Here is a 15,000-nt window from a genome sequence, read left to right on the forward strand (position 1 = left end):
TTAATTCAGTACCCAGTTGATACTTTGTCTTCTTCTCCAAGCATAAGGATGAAAAGTAAACTAGCAAGCAAGTATTTAAAAAATGCATATACCGGTAGTTAGTGGGTGAAAGTCATGTTCAGCGGTCCCTTCTGCATTGCCAAAGAGGTGGACTGGCACTTCTTTAACTACCAATCCACATTTTAAGTCTGGTCCGTGCTGGGCTTGAACCGGTGACCCTCCGCTTCCCAACTCAAAAAGTGTCCACAGCCTTGGAAAACTTTATGTGGAATTTTAAAAACTCACATTTTAAACAAACTCCTGTTGCAGCCTTACTTCACAATACTGTATTCGCCCCATATGTTGTGTCCTAATATAGTCATATACTGTATGTCAAGTATAGGGGAAGCTTTTGCAATGCTGCATATATTGTCAACTGCAAACTTATATATAAGAGAGACAGACAGACAGACAGACAGACAGACAGACAGACAGACAGACAGACAGACAGACAGACAGACAGACAGACAGACAGACAGACAGACCGTGAAAGGAATGAACCAAAAATGCATAATGACACACTGCTTGCCAGCTGTTGCTCTCTCAGCATTTGATACATGACTGTCCTGTTCCTGTCAGATGGACTCAAACACCATGAAGCTGTAAATTAAGTCCTAATGTGTTTTGAATATCGCTGCCATGTGTGTGTGTGTGTGTGTGTGTGTGTGTGTGTGTGTGTGTGTAATAAAGAGGAAATAATTGGGGGGGAACGGAATAGACACACGATGACTTTCCCATCCTACATAATATGCTACAGACGTGTGTGTGTGTGTGTGTGTGTGTGTGTGTGTGTGTGTGTGTGTGTGTGTGTGTGTGTGTGTGTGTGTGTGTGTGAAATATGGACATATATGAGACATATATGAGACCCTTTCTAAGGGGGAAAAAAAATCAAAATGTTTTTTTCAGCTATTATGCACTAAATTAAATGTACTTATGGATATTAGAATTACTTTCTACAAAATCTGCTAGGAAATAAAACCCAAAATTCTACACACTGCAGGTTTAACCCACTTCAGTTTACGTATGGCACATGTCTGTCTTTTCGTATATAAACTTGAATATGTCAAACTATCTTTACCCACCTTTCTGGCCTTTGAGCACAAACATGACAAACAAAAATGCTCATGTTACTCCGCATCTCGTTGAATTTATAATTTGGAAACATGTTATATTTGTTAAATTTCAAAGTAAAACAATTATTTGACTTAAAACTTGAGGTCTGCTGCAACCCTCAGTTCTTTTAAATCGAGTCTGAAGACTTTTCTGTTTCCATTTTAACCTGTACTTTTTATGTTATTTAAATGTTTTACTTCTTTTCATTCGCTTTTAAATGTCTTCTAATGTGTTTTATGTATTTTAATCTTGCCCCTGTAAAGCACTTTGAGTGGCCTTGTGTTTGAATTGTGCTATATAAATAAACTTGCCTTGCCTTATATTCATACAGGTAATCTCATTGAGACACATAGAGACCTGTGAACTGCTTTGTCATTGTTTTCAGTGCTGTAGTAACGGTTTTTGAGACATATTTCTGAAGGTGTTGGTTTCGTCTTAGAACGGGCTGGATTTTCACTCTGTCTTGTCTCGAATCTCAGACAAAATTGGGTTTTATTTCATGACTAGTCAAGACCGCAAACTGCTGGGAGATCACTTAATTCACACACACACACACACCTACACACCTACACATACACACACACACACACACACACACCTACACACACACACACACACACACACACACACACACACACACACACACACACATAAACAGTGTAGGGTATTGAGAATGAATGAATGAAGAAATCTAGTTACCTTGTTACTATGTTATGTGTTTTGCTTTCTGGTCGGGCCATTCTTGTGAAAAACAGTTCGCAAAAATGTCGACACTGACTCAAGGATGAACTTATATTTGGAGGGGAAAAGTCACTGGGACGTCAACTCTTGTGTGCCTAATATTTTAAGAACGCAATATGGTATTATTTTTTATATCAATATATTCATTGGTTTTTTTTCATATTTTCAACATGAACAAGAACAATAGTGGTGTAGTGGATAGAGCGCGTACCATATTGGCTCCGGCCTTCGTTGCAGAGGTCGCGGGTTCAAATCCGTCCCGTGGACCTTTACTGCAGGTCATCCCCCCCTCTCTCTCGGTTTAAGTTGCCCTCACTACAACAGTGTTTATAGCTTATTCAATTGGCCAATACAATCCATTATCACATCTCTAGTGTGAATAGAAAAAAAAATCTTTAAAATGTATTGAGTTACCGGGCGCTCCGGTGGCGTAGTGGATGGAGCGCGTACCATATTGGCTCGGCCCTTCATTGCAGTGGTCGCGGGTTCAAATCCGTCCCGTGGACCTTTACTGCAGGTCATCCCCCCTCTCTCTCTCTCTCTCTCTCTCTGTCTCCCCATTTCAACTCTGTAATAGCTTATAAAGCTTGAAAATGCCAAAAAATTATCTTAAAAAAAAAAAAAAACAATCCATTGAGTTACCGGGCAGATTAGCTGACCTCACTGGTTCAGTTGATTGTAAACGCAGAGCTCTCCACCACATGTTAACAGAGCGAAAGTTTAACAGACACCAATTAGTGGACAGAGTGGTTTCCGTTGGTAATTGATTATTCCTTTAGGCAAAAATAGTGGTTAAAAAAATCTGTCCAAATGTGTTCTGGCCAAAGATATGATTATAAGTTTGAATGTCTTCACTCAAAGATACTCTATGTGTGTACTGTGAGAACCCACAACCGCCAAACAAATTGTCTGTGGTTTAAGTAATGTAATTCTGCACCTTTTGTGTGTGTGTGTGTGTGTGTGTGTGTGTGTGTGTGTGTGTGTGTGTGTGTGTGTGTGTGTGTGTGTGTGTGTGTGTGTGTGTGTGTGTGTGTGTGTGTGTGTGTGTGTGTGTGTGTGTGTGTGTGTGTGTGTGTGTGTGTGTGTGTGTGTGTGTGTGTGTGTACAGCAAGAAAACACAGCCCTCAGTTCCTCTATTTCTTGGATTACATTTACACTAAGCGGAGTGGAGTTTGTGTTATATGATATATGGAACTCTGCAAACTGATTGGACGTCATAGCAGTTGTATAGGCCCATTATACAACAGTTAGGAACCAATCAGATCACTGGATTTAAGCCACCCGTTTTATAATTGTTTTTATTTCGTCATTGTTTTGGGAAGATTCTGTGCTGCCCAAAAATGAACTTCTTTGAGTGAAAAAACTCAAAACTTTAATTTTTTTTCACCACTGTGGATTGTTCACACTTTATTAACAACGGATTTGTCTTCCTTTCCCTTGCTAATCTCCTCGGGGCTTTTCCCTATTAGCAACACTCTTAGTTAGAAGTCAAGTGCTTTGGTTTTATGACATATTTGAGGCAACAGTGGCCCATGTGCTCCATCAAGACTTCAGGAAAACATTTGGAAGTTTATCATACTGGGGTTACTGAAGCCAAATACAATAATCAATCAATCGCTGATACTTTATTTGTTTTAAATTGATTTCTGTTAAATTCATTAATAAGTAGGATCCACCATACATCATTATGGTCATGTTTTCAGGAGCTGAGACAAGACAAGACATGATTTTATTTTAAAAAAAACGATAATGACTGATAACATTTTTAGTTTAGAGAACACATTTCTCAAGATTATTGATCCGAGGATATGATCTTCAATATTTGATTCATGCAATATCATAACAAACCCTATATATATATATATATATATATATATTTTTTTTTTTTTTTTTTTGAATGTCACTTCAACACACTGAAAGTAAGAAGTTAACTTATTGTAAATAAAGTCTTGAGTCTATTTGGACAAAACAAGGACATTGTTTAACTTTTTTCCGTAACAAAAAGTTTTAGTTATGGCTGGTACTCCTGATGTAATAATAAATATTAGTACGCCATTCATTTTTTAACTCATTCTCTCCAAGTAGTAAAATGATTGGACCGTTTCTACTATGTAAACCACGCTTTGCATTTCTGCCACAATAACAGTTCTGGGCTTTTCCCCCCATGTGTGTTGTTTTCAAATCCTGTCGAGCAAAGAGCCGGGGATTACGTCATCTGAAGTGGTCAGATAAGTGTGTGTGTGTGTGTGTGTGTGTGTGTGTGTGTGTGTGTGTGTGTGTGTGTGTGTGTGTGTGTGTGTGTGTGTGTGTCGGCTAACTGACCATCATTTAGCAATTACGTCTCTCTGTGTAGTGGAGAGATTTCAGTTTATTTAGGTTTTCAGGTCATTAGCATTAAAGCTAACACACATAATTATCGGGAATTTCGACGGTTCGTTTGCGCCAGTGTGAATTTGCAACACTTTTCTTCCTCTGAGGTCATGTTGACGTTTCTTGGCCTTGATGTGAAACCACACACACACACACACACACACACACACACACACACACACACACACACACACACATTCTTACTTCTATCTTTGTGAGGACACTCATTGACATAATGCATTCTTTAGCCCCTACCCTAACATAAACCTAATTCATGCCTGAACCTTAAAACCTAGTGTTAACCCTCAAACAGCCCTTTGAAGAAGTGAGAACCTCCTGGCAAAATGTCCTCACTCACTCTTAAAAGCTAAAACTAGTCCTCACAAAGTTGCATGTACAAGCACACACACACACACACACACACACACACACACACACACACACACACTGACACACAGGAACACTCTTACACTGTCTTTGATATATGTGGAAAGAAAAACATGCAGATTGTGTGTGTGTGTGTGTGTGTGTGTGTGTGTGTGTGTGTAGGCTCTTAGCGGCTTCAGCGTGTCAACTCCTCATGTGTTGAGGGGAATTATCTGCTTCCTGCCACTTCCCGGCTAAATCCTTTCTTCTTCCATGTGAGCTTTCATTTCACTCTGCACACATAACATCGGTCCCTGCAGAGACAGAATGTCGTCATGTTCTAGAACGCCCAAGGATTCCGGTTTCAAAATATCAGTCGGCCCGTTACCAGCGCAACATGCCCCTCGACATAACATGAGACCGAGAAGCTTTTTCTCATTAGGCACGGTGTGTGTGTGCGTGCGTGCGTGCGTGCGTGCGTGCGTGCGTGTGTGTGTGTGTGTGTGTCTGCGTTTGTAGTTCAGATCGTGTTGTTCCCACAAACCTTTCAAGGAGAACATATTGTCCCTGTTGGTTTGAATTCATGCATTTACTTTGTGCGTGTTTACAAGTTAAAGGTGCAGTGTGTAATATGACATCATCAAGAAAGTTCTACAAAGTTCTAGAATGCGACGCTCCCTGGGTAACCCCAACCCTTTCGAATAATAACAGAAGCTTCAGTGGCCTTCAAGGACAAGAACAATTCTAAATTTTAAACAATGCACCTGATGACATTCCAACTATGACACTTTCAAGATGGCGGCACTAGGCCTTGGTCCAAAATATGCAGAAATATGGACATATGAGACCCTTTCTAAGGGAAAAAAAAATAATGAAAACATTTTTTTCAGCTATTATGCACTAAATTAAATGTACTTCTGGATATTATAATTACTTTCAACAAAATCTGCTAGGAAATAAAACCCAAAATTCTACACACTGCAGCTTTAACAAGGGAGCGCTGACATGTAGAATCCCACCACTGGATGCTGCTGAATACCCTCGATATTACACACTGTAAAACAACCGAGAAAAACGCTATATAAATCGAATACATTATTAAATTATTATTATTACGAGGTCAGCAATGTAGCAAGAAACAAGGACACATTTTGAAGGCCACAGGTAACCAGTGCAACAAAGCCAGAAATTAAGTTGTAGTTCTCGTGAGTTTCCCTGGCAACAATATTTTTTTACAAGCTGTAGGCGTTGGAGTGATTTATGGGGCCGTTCAACGAAATAACAAGTTACAATATTAGTCCAACTGGCTGGAAACAAAAGGCACGAATGCCCTGAAATTAAGGAAATGATCTATTTCCTGAAATGCTGAGCTGAAATGCTATGTCTTTGGTGAATGTTTGATCATTTTCAAATTACTTTTTGGGGGAACTGCTTAAAAGGCACATGGGGCGACTGTGGCTCAGTTAGTAGAGCGGGTCGGCTGATGATCAAAGGGTTGGAGGTTCGATCCCCGCCCTGCCACTTGTGTCATAGTTGTTGTGTCCTTGGGCAAGACACTTCACCCACCTTGCCTCGTGTGAATGTCGTTAGTTAGCCTGCTGCTATCGGTGTAAGAATGTGTGTGTGAATGGTAACGTGGGAAAGGAAAACAGGTCTCCCTTGCAAAAGAGTCTTCGGACTCAATGGGATATACCTGTAGAAATAAAGGTTAAAAAAAAAACGGGCTGCTCCGGTGGCGTAGTTGATAGTGTACTATTTTGGCTCTGGCCTTCGTTGCAGTGGTTGCGGGTTCAAATCCGACCTGTGGACCTTTACTGCAGGTCATTCCCCCTCTCTCTCTTTCTCTCTGTCTCCCCATTTCAACTCTGTACTATCAAATAAAGCTTGAAATTGCCAAAAATTAATCTTTACAAAAAAAAGTTCAATACGTCTAGTTCTTACAGTGTCTTGCGTGAAAAGCACTGGGTTTGCTTTCCAGGAATATTTACGTCATATCTTTTTACTTTTCAAACAATCCGGGTTAATACTTTCTCCCCTGCGAGTATTGGACTGACAGTAACAAGGAAAGGCCAACTTCAACATCAGTCAACATGCAGACAGAATTTCCACTGCGTCCGACCGTGCACACACACACACACACACACACACACACGCACACACACACACACACACACACACACCGAATACTAAGAAACTCACAGTGCGCCAACTGTGGAAACAGGGTTCGAACTCATAAAAATATTAAGGTCTTTATCTGACACAACATTACATTTGGAAGAAAATAGACGACCCAAGCAAAGTGCAGGTGACTGAATATCACCATCTGCTGTGTATTAACGTGCTGGCTCGGTCCACGCTGACAGTGAAGTGATTGATCAAGATCGAAATTCGATTTAGGGGACTTTGACGTCAACGAGGGATCGGTGATTCAACCCCCGTAACAAATCTCACTCTATAGTTTTAGTTTTTTTAATTTTATTTTTATTTCATATATAGGGGACAGATGTTAACACATATGTTGACACTTGAACAACATATCTCCAATGTAAAGCATCCCAGCATTGATAGCTACTGCTTTTTTCCAATGCCTGTCTCCCTAGAGGGGCTTTTAAACAATCATAAAAATACACATATGAAACATAGCCACATTAAAAAACATACAAGCACATGTTAAAAACAAACATACAAGGCACATACACCTGTACCATCCCCACTCTCTATCCTACCACCTCCCCTATATGTGACTACAAGTCTGACTGCCAGTTAGGAAAAAAATCTGTTTTATTTTGAAAAATCAACATAAAAAGTTAAAAAAATAAAATAATCTGATTAATTTTAAAAAGATTATTTTTCCACAAACTCATGAAACAAGTCATCATGAGTTTTACCATGACAGACGGGGGGAAACAGTTTCTCAGTGTCTGGTTGTTGAGCAAAATCTCAAGGGTATGGCCTGATGACTCATAATGATTTTATGATGATAATTGATAATGATTATTTCCCCCCCCCCCCTCCTCCCTCCCCCAGTGTCTAGGTCCCAGGTCTCCTCCGCGGGTCAGGAGGTCTTGATGCAGAATGCGTCCCGGGGGTCCGCAGGGTCTCGGCAGCAGCAGCAGAGCGAAGCCTCCGCTCAGGCTGATCTACTGGAGAACATCTGGAAACTAGAGAACCTCTTTCAGAACCACAGCGACTGGCTGCAGAGGCTCGAGGTCTTCATCAAAGTATGACAACACAAGACTTTGATAAAAGTTACACATTATGACACCCTCTGCCCTTAGACCCTTAGCTTGACTGAGGGAAGAACTCCCAGCAAAAAAAACCTTAAGGGTGTTAAGGGCTTAAAGTTTGTGTTCACTCGTGCAGCCTAGTGTTTTTACTCCGCCAGCTGTAGTTCCTGGGTGAGCATATACCCATGACAAAGGCATTAAGAAAGACTAAATAAAAATAGTATTCTTTGCACTGATGGTCTTGTTTGCTGTTACATGTCATTTATGATCATCAGAGGGAAAATGAGACTGTTTCAGAAATATTTAAAAGTTCCTCAAAGCACCTTTTTAAACAGGAAAACAATTAAAACTAACATGTCTTTGTCCTTCCACCCACCCCCAGAGCCTGGAGTTGGAGCTGAGGAGTATCCAGTCTCACTCCCTGCAGTCGGAGGGTTACCTGGTGCAGCTGGACGACAGACTGTCCCATCTGAGCAGCTCCGCCAGCAGGAACCTGACGGGGTTAAACGTGGAGGTGTCCCGCGCATCCACATGGCTACGAGAACAGGACGTCCTGCTAAGGTTCATATTGGGCTTTTTCAAAATATTAGATTGTGTGTGTGTGTGTGGGGTGGGGGGGGGGGGGGCTTGGGGTTCTCCCGTGGTGTAGTGGGTAGAACTTGTACCATTCCTGCTCAGTCCTTGTCACAGCAGACCTGGGTTAGTTCATTGCATGTCATACCCCTCTCTCTATCACCTCTCTCTCTCTCTCTCTCTCTCTCTCTCTCTCTCTCTCTCTCTCTCTCTGTCTCTCTGTCTCTCTCTCTCTCTCTCTCTCTCTCTCTCTCTCTCTATGTCACTCTCTCCCTGTCTCTCTCTCTCTCTCTGTCACTCTCTCCCTCTCTCTCTCTCTCTCTCTCTCTCTCTCTGTCACTCTCTCCCTGTCTCTCTCACCTCTCTCTCCCTCCCTCTCTCTCGCTCTCACCTCTCTCTCTCTCTATCTCTCTCTCTCTCTCTCTGTCCATTTCCACTCTGTCAACTCTTCAACTGTCAAATAAAGGTGAAAATACTGTAAAAATATCATGGGGGTGCTCGTTGTGAAATACACATGAGTCTCAGTCCTCTTCACAGCAGACCCGGGTTAGAATCCAGCCCGGGTCGTTCTCTGCATGTCATTCCCCCCTCTGCCCCATTTCACTTCTGTCTCTCCAAAAAATAAAGTAAAAATGCCCAAAAATTATCTTTCAAAAATATATTTAAAAAATGTAACACTAAGTAAATTAATAAAGTTGTGTTTTCTGTTCCAGGGAGACCTCGGGACAGGTGAGCAAACTGAGAGAGAAACTGGACGATGTGAACTGGACGGTGGGAGCTGTCAATCACACCTTCAGCAACGACATCAGCGTCCATCACCTGAAGATACAAGACCTACAGGTTCATAACGTCTCATACTAAATTACCTACACGATAAAGGTGCTATGAGGAACTTTTAATTATTTCTGAAACAGTCTAATTTTTCCTCTGATGATCATTTAGTACATGTAACAGCAAACGAGACCATCAGCAAAAAGAATAGTATTTTTATATAGTTGTTATTTATGCCTTTGCTCAGGTCCAAATCCCTGTGAAAAAAAACGATTTAAGGCAGTTAGACCGGAGCATACTGTGTTTCCCGAAGCAGTACTAAATAAAAATGTACTTTGATTCATCATCGTCTTGCAGTTCAAGATCTTGAGGAAGGCACTGATGTCGTGAAAACACTACCGCTTTTGTCCAAAGGAAGCGCTAGAATCAACAACAACTGAAATTTCCTCGTAGCAACTTTAAATCTACTTCTGAAAAAGAATTAGGATGCACAAAGTAAAATGTTACACAGTGCAGTACATTGTTATGCTCCTATTTATATGTGTTTTTAAATGTGTTTTTATTTTCATTGTCAGCTTATATGTTGTTTTGTATTGTGTTTTGAGCCTGTACAGCACTTTGGTCAGCTGAGGTTGTTTTTAATGTGCTATTTAAATAAACTTCAACTTGACTCTACTATATATTATTTCTTGTGCTCAGATCCAGATCAGTAACATCACAGAGGACACCAGCAGTCTGTGGGTGACTCACGTCCACACCGAGGCTCAGCTCAGGAACGAGATGGAGATACTCAACACCATCACTGAAGATCTGCGTCTGAAGGACTGGGAGCACAGCATGGCCCTCAAGAACGTCACCATACTAGAAGGTCAGATTAAAAATATTTGTTTATTTTTTTTAAACTTCTTTTTATTTATTTACATAATAAAATATTACAAAATCAACAGTGAAATGTATCCACACAGTAAATTCCCCAGTGTTAAATATGCAGTGTCAAACTCCATTAACTCTATCTGAGTTAATATAACAACAGCTGGAGTAGAATGCCTCCTAGTGTTGGTGTCAATTTCGGTAGTTAAAAGACGGGGTGTAGAAAGTACTCTATAAGGCTTTAAATAACACTATACAGTGTATTTTTAACTCTATTTTGAGTTAATTTAACTCTAAAATTGTAACACTTTGAAGAGAGTTAATTTAACTCCAATTCTGAGTGGGACCAAATACACTCGGAAATGGTGTTAAATTGAACTCTTTTAGTGTTGTTTTAACACTTCAAAATTTACTGTGCAATATCCCTCTTGATACTGTACAATTAAATGCATATAAATAACACACACAAAAATTACCCACTGCGCCACAAAGATCAGATACCTTTTATTCATGTTTTATTTGTTTACTGTCCTTGTTCTTCACATTATCTGGTTGTGTTTTGTTATATGTTGGTTGGTTGTTTTTCTTGCCTAATTGTTAGGCTTTGTAACACACTGTGAAAATGTAAGTATATGGCCCTCAAGAACGTCACCATACTAGAAGGTCAGATCATACAAACTAATGTACGCTCAGTTTGCTGCTCTGACCACAAAATTGGCATATTTCTTTTAAGTTAAAGGTGCTATGAGGAACTTTTAAATATTTCTGAAACAGTCTTATTCCTCTATCTGATGACCATAAATTACATGTAACAGAAAACGAGGCCATCAGTGCAAAGAATGCTATTTTTATTGTATATAGTTTTTCTTAATGCCTTTGTCATGGGTATACGCAGGAACAAGAGCTGGTGTAGTAAAAACTGTACCGCCGTTGTCCAGAGGGGGTGCTAGAATTAACAAAAACTGAAAGTTCCTCGTAGCGACTTTAACAGTGATTTGGCCCAAAGCAAGGGGACAATTTTGTGGTTCATTTTGGTCCAACTGTGACACCATAGAAGCACTTGGACTTCTCAAGTGCCTCTCTGGTTGGGCTTGAAATGTCCAAGTGCCTGTGTAACTTCCCCTGTAAGAGTCTGTGTGAGTAGCTTTAGTGCTCCTTTCCAGTCAGCGGTGAGTTGGTGATTTGAAGGTGAAACAGCGTCTAGATGTCTAAGTTTGAACTGAGCTCAATTGGGTTGAAAAGGTGAGTTTTTTTTAAGACATCAGTATACATAGAACTATTTATTTTCAACAGCAATATTCCAATGTGACGTTATTAAAAGTGGAGTCAGCGATTCTGGAGAATGCTTGTTGTCAAAGTCAGTTAAGGCAAAATCAGTGATTTTCTCCTCATGATCTACTTGTCCGTACTGTGTGTGTGCTGAAAAACAATCTGAAAACTATGGCCACAGAAATGTTTTGATCTAAAAACTATCATAACCTAAAGCTGTTGTTCCACGGGCCCAGTGTAATGCTGAGCCACAGACATGTGTTTTCAGAAAGTAGCCGTGCCACAAGCGTCGCCATGCTGTGGTTTTAGCTTGTTAGCGTGTCGACCTGTGTTCTGTCTTCTCCCTCTAACCAGAGCCATGTCCCAACACACAGACGCAACACATATGTGTTTCTCTGCTAGTGACTTAAAGGTGGAGTTAGGGATGGGGCCGATCTGATACAGTATCGGTATCGGGTCCAATATGGCCGAAATCTGCATATCGGATATCGGACTGTCAGCTCCGATATTATTATTTTTTTATTTTTTTATGATAGAGCGAACGAGCCTGTGCAAGAATGCGCCGACGTTCGGTGGAGAGAGAGGACACCACTTTCTAGTTAGACATATAGTACCAGTTTGTTAGCCAGTGAGCTAGCCCAAGTCAAGGAAGTGGAGAGGCTTCTGCACTGTGACAAATTCTACTATGTAAAATACAGCCAGAGAGCGGAAGACTGTTCAGACAAACACACCACCACATATTCTAGTGGGGCAGAAGTGATCATTGAGAAGGATTATTTTTGTGTGACTCTATAATTGATATTTTCATTAAAATATTGCATAGTCTGCCTTTAAACCTGCAGTGTGTAGAATTTTGGGTTTTATTTCTTAGCAGATTTTGTAGAAAATAATTATAATATCCATAAGTACGTTTAATTTAGTGCATATTAGATGATTTTTTTTTTATAATATTTTTTTTTTCCTTAGAAAGGGTCTCATATATGTCCATATTTCTCCATACTTTGGACCAAGGCCTTGTCACTGCCATTTTGGAAGTGTCATAGTTGCAATATCATCAGGTGCATTGTTTAAAATGTAGAAATGTTCTTGTCCTTGAAGGCCACTGTAGCTTCTGTTATTATTCTAAAGTGTTGGGGTTACCCAGGGAGCGTTGCATTCAAGAACTTTCTAGAACTTACTTGATGATGTCATATTACACACTACAGCTTTAAGATAAACCTATATGCATTTGTGTATACTATATCTTGCTCTTTTAAATTAGAATTGCTTAAGCATTCCTAACCTTACACATAACCTCACCACCAACAATTTTTTTTTATAATAATTAGGATATTGTATCGGACAGTATCGTATCGGCCGATATCCAAAACCCAGATATCGGAATCGGATCGGAGCTAAAAATAGTGGATCGGTGTATCCCTAGGTGGAGTCAGCAATTCTGGAGAATGCATGTTGACAAAATCTGTTAATACTGTATCTCCTCATGATTCGCTACTTCTACCCACTGTGTGTGCTGAAAAAAAGTCCAGTGTTAATACACAGCCTAGGCTTTGTAAACGGTCATGTTGATAGATACGGTTGGCCCAGTTTGTTACATACCAGTTAACAGAGTACATGTGCTTATACAGTACTGACAGGTAGCAGATCATGAGGAGATATTCACTGATTTTTACCCAAAAAAGTGATTTTGACAACAACAATATCCAGAATCACTCACTCCCCCTTTAAATAGAAAGTTTTCTTTTTAAATCTCTCTCTCTGTTTTCAGCTTCTCAGAACGTCTCACTGAAACCAAATGTCTGTGGTTGAGAGTTTTAGTTTCAACGCTACATACCTGTCAGCACTTTGGCAGCAAGAGGAATGTAATGCAATGTATTTATCACTGAGTTATCGGGGCTTTGTGCAATTTTTCAATAAAAAGCTGGTTTTTTACACAACAAGCTCTGGGGCTTATTCTGCAACAGATCAGTTTCAAACGTTGCAGGAATATAGTCGTTCAAGCAGAGACGTAAGAGGAAGGGCTGCCGGCAACAGGAGACTGTGGTTTAAAATGAAGAGACCACTCCAAATGTTCAGTGTCTCTCGTTTTACTATTTATAGGCATAGGTTTGAGTAGAATGAACATTTTGGCTTTATAATATAAACTACTGACAACATTTCTACCAAATTCACTATAAAAATCTTGTCATTTAGAGCATTTTCAATAAGTAATGTAGAGATGAAGATTTAAGAAAAATCCAGACTGGTCTCTTGATTTTGTCTGTATATTTTCATGTCTGACCCTAAAACACTTGTGCACGCCATGACTTATCAACATATAAAGCAGCTGTAAACATGATAATACACACAATTGATGTATTAAAAATGTATTAAAAAAAATTTTCTTGAATAATTGCATTCAGAGTAGAAGGTGGAGCCGGTGATTCTGGAGAACGCTTGTTGACAAAATCAGTGAATATCTCCTCATGATCTGCTAGTACGGTGTGTGCACTGGAAAGAAAGGACAGTGTTAATACACAGCCTAGGCACAAAACAAAGGGTATGTAAACAAAGGGGGTCCCCACCATACCTAGCAATATGCCTGTTTACAGAGCCTAGGCTGTGTATTAACACTGTCTTTTTTTCAGTGCACACACAGCAATCCAATATCACTGACTCCTGTCCTGATCACTGAAACCTAAAAAAAACATGAACTTAATCGACCAAGACGGGACTTTATGGATAACCGTATCATGCACGCGTCCAAAACAACCGCAAACGGAAACATACAGGACAGAGAAAATGAACTCCATGGATGTACAATGTGAGATTTACAAAACAAGACATCCGCGCCTTGTGTAAAATGTAAAGCGAGTTAGAAAAACTACATCAAAACCATGTGAACAACACAGAAAGGCCTATGGGAACGTGAGACTTTCGGTCTTAGTTTAATGAATTCCTTTGGGGTGTTGGGAACCAGATCATTTACAATGGGCCATGTATGGTCCAATACATGTTCACACTGTGATTGAATGCAAGTGACCCTACAAGCATGAGAAGGTGATTATTCATTTGTGTGTGTGTGTGTGTGTGTGTGTGTGTGTGTGTGTGTGTGTGTGTGTGTGTGTGTGTGTGTGTGTGTGTGTGTGTGTGTGTGTGTGTGTGTGTGTGTGTGTGTGTGTGTGTGTGTGTGTGTGTGTGTGTGTGTGTGTGTGTGTGTTACTAGCATGAGAACGTGAGTTTTTTCACATTACAAAGCCCCCGGGGGGAATTGAGCAACTTCTCGAATGTTCTTCCTCCAATCGGTTCGTATTTGATTAGTGCCGACGTGGTATGACACACACACACACACACTCACTCACACAAACACACACTCTCTCTCTCTCACACACACACACACACTCACACACACACACTGTTGTTGCCAGCAGGGCACTAAATGACTCCACACTAGCTTGTTAAAAATCAGAATAGGTATGCTATGACGTAATGCTGGCAGGGGACGAAGGGCCCGGGCTGATTGATCGGAACTCAAACTGATTCTGTGTCTGCCTTACATGTGGGTGGGATGCTGTTCCCTTTCATAAAGCCTGGAAACAATTGTGGGTTAAATTTAGACGCATCTAAATGTATGTGTGTGGGGGGGGGGGGGGGGTGAGTGTGTGTGTGTGTGTGTGTGTGT

At 40.4% G+C, this 15,000-nt stretch overlaps 1 protein-coding gene across 1 annotated transcript in view; it reads left to right on the forward strand.

Moving 5' to 3' along the window:
* The window catches only part of scara5 (scavenger receptor class A, member 5 (putative)), a 96,693-nt gene that overhangs the window by 27,507 nt on the left and 54,186 nt on the right, over positions 1-15,000 (forward strand). The window contains 4 exon segments of the mRNA XM_080047565.1: positions 7,657-7,850; positions 8,239-8,417; positions 9,143-9,269; positions 9,900-10,068. Of these exon segments, the coding sequence (XP_079903691.1) occupies positions 7,657-7,850; positions 8,239-8,417; positions 9,143-9,269; positions 9,900-10,068 (669 nt within the window).

The sequence above is a fragment of the Ammodytes marinus genome, assembly GCF_949987685.1.
Source record: "Ammodytes marinus genome assembly, chromosome: 19".
Lineage (NCBI taxonomy): Eukaryota > Metazoa > Chordata > Actinopteri > Uranoscopiformes > Ammodytidae > Ammodytes > Ammodytes marinus.